At 64.9% G+C, this 245-nt stretch overlaps 1 protein-coding gene across 1 annotated transcript in view; it reads left to right on the top strand.

The window, feature by feature from the left end:
• Prkx (protein kinase X-linked) overlaps positions 1-245 on the top strand; it is a 30456-nt gene that overhangs the window by 11396 nt on the left and 18815 nt on the right. Inside the window, exon 5 of the mRNA XM_033760249.1 lies at positions 2-245. This exon is cut by the window's right edge and continues 16 nt beyond it. Within this exon, the coding sequence (XP_033616140.1) occupies positions 2-245 (244 nt within the window). The remainder of the gene's footprint in view (position 1) is intronic.

Raw genomic sequence — 245 nt, 5'->3', positions numbered from 1 at the left:
GGTTCTGGACGGACCACGACGCCCGCTTCCTGTACATGCTGATGGAGTTCGTGCCGGGCGGAGAGCTCTTCAGCTACCTGCGGACCCGGGGCCGCCTGCCGGCCACCTCGGGGCTGTTCTACTCGGCCGAGATCGTGTGCGCGCTGGAGTACCTGCACGCCAGGGACGTCGTGTACCGAGACCTGAAGCCCGAAAACATTCTGCTGGACCGCGATGGCCACATCAAGCTCACCGACTTCGGCTTC

The sequence above is a fragment of the Fukomys damarensis genome, unplaced genomic scaffold (genome assembly GCF_012274545.1).
Source record: "Fukomys damarensis isolate Sample0158 unplaced genomic scaffold, DMR_v1.0_HiC HiC_scaffold_39, whole genome shotgun sequence".
In the NCBI taxonomy this organism is placed as follows: domain Eukaryota; kingdom Metazoa; phylum Chordata; class Mammalia; order Rodentia; family Bathyergidae; genus Fukomys; species Fukomys damarensis.
Note: the sequence above shows the minus strand (reverse complement) of the source record. Positions and strands in the feature narration are given on the sequence as shown.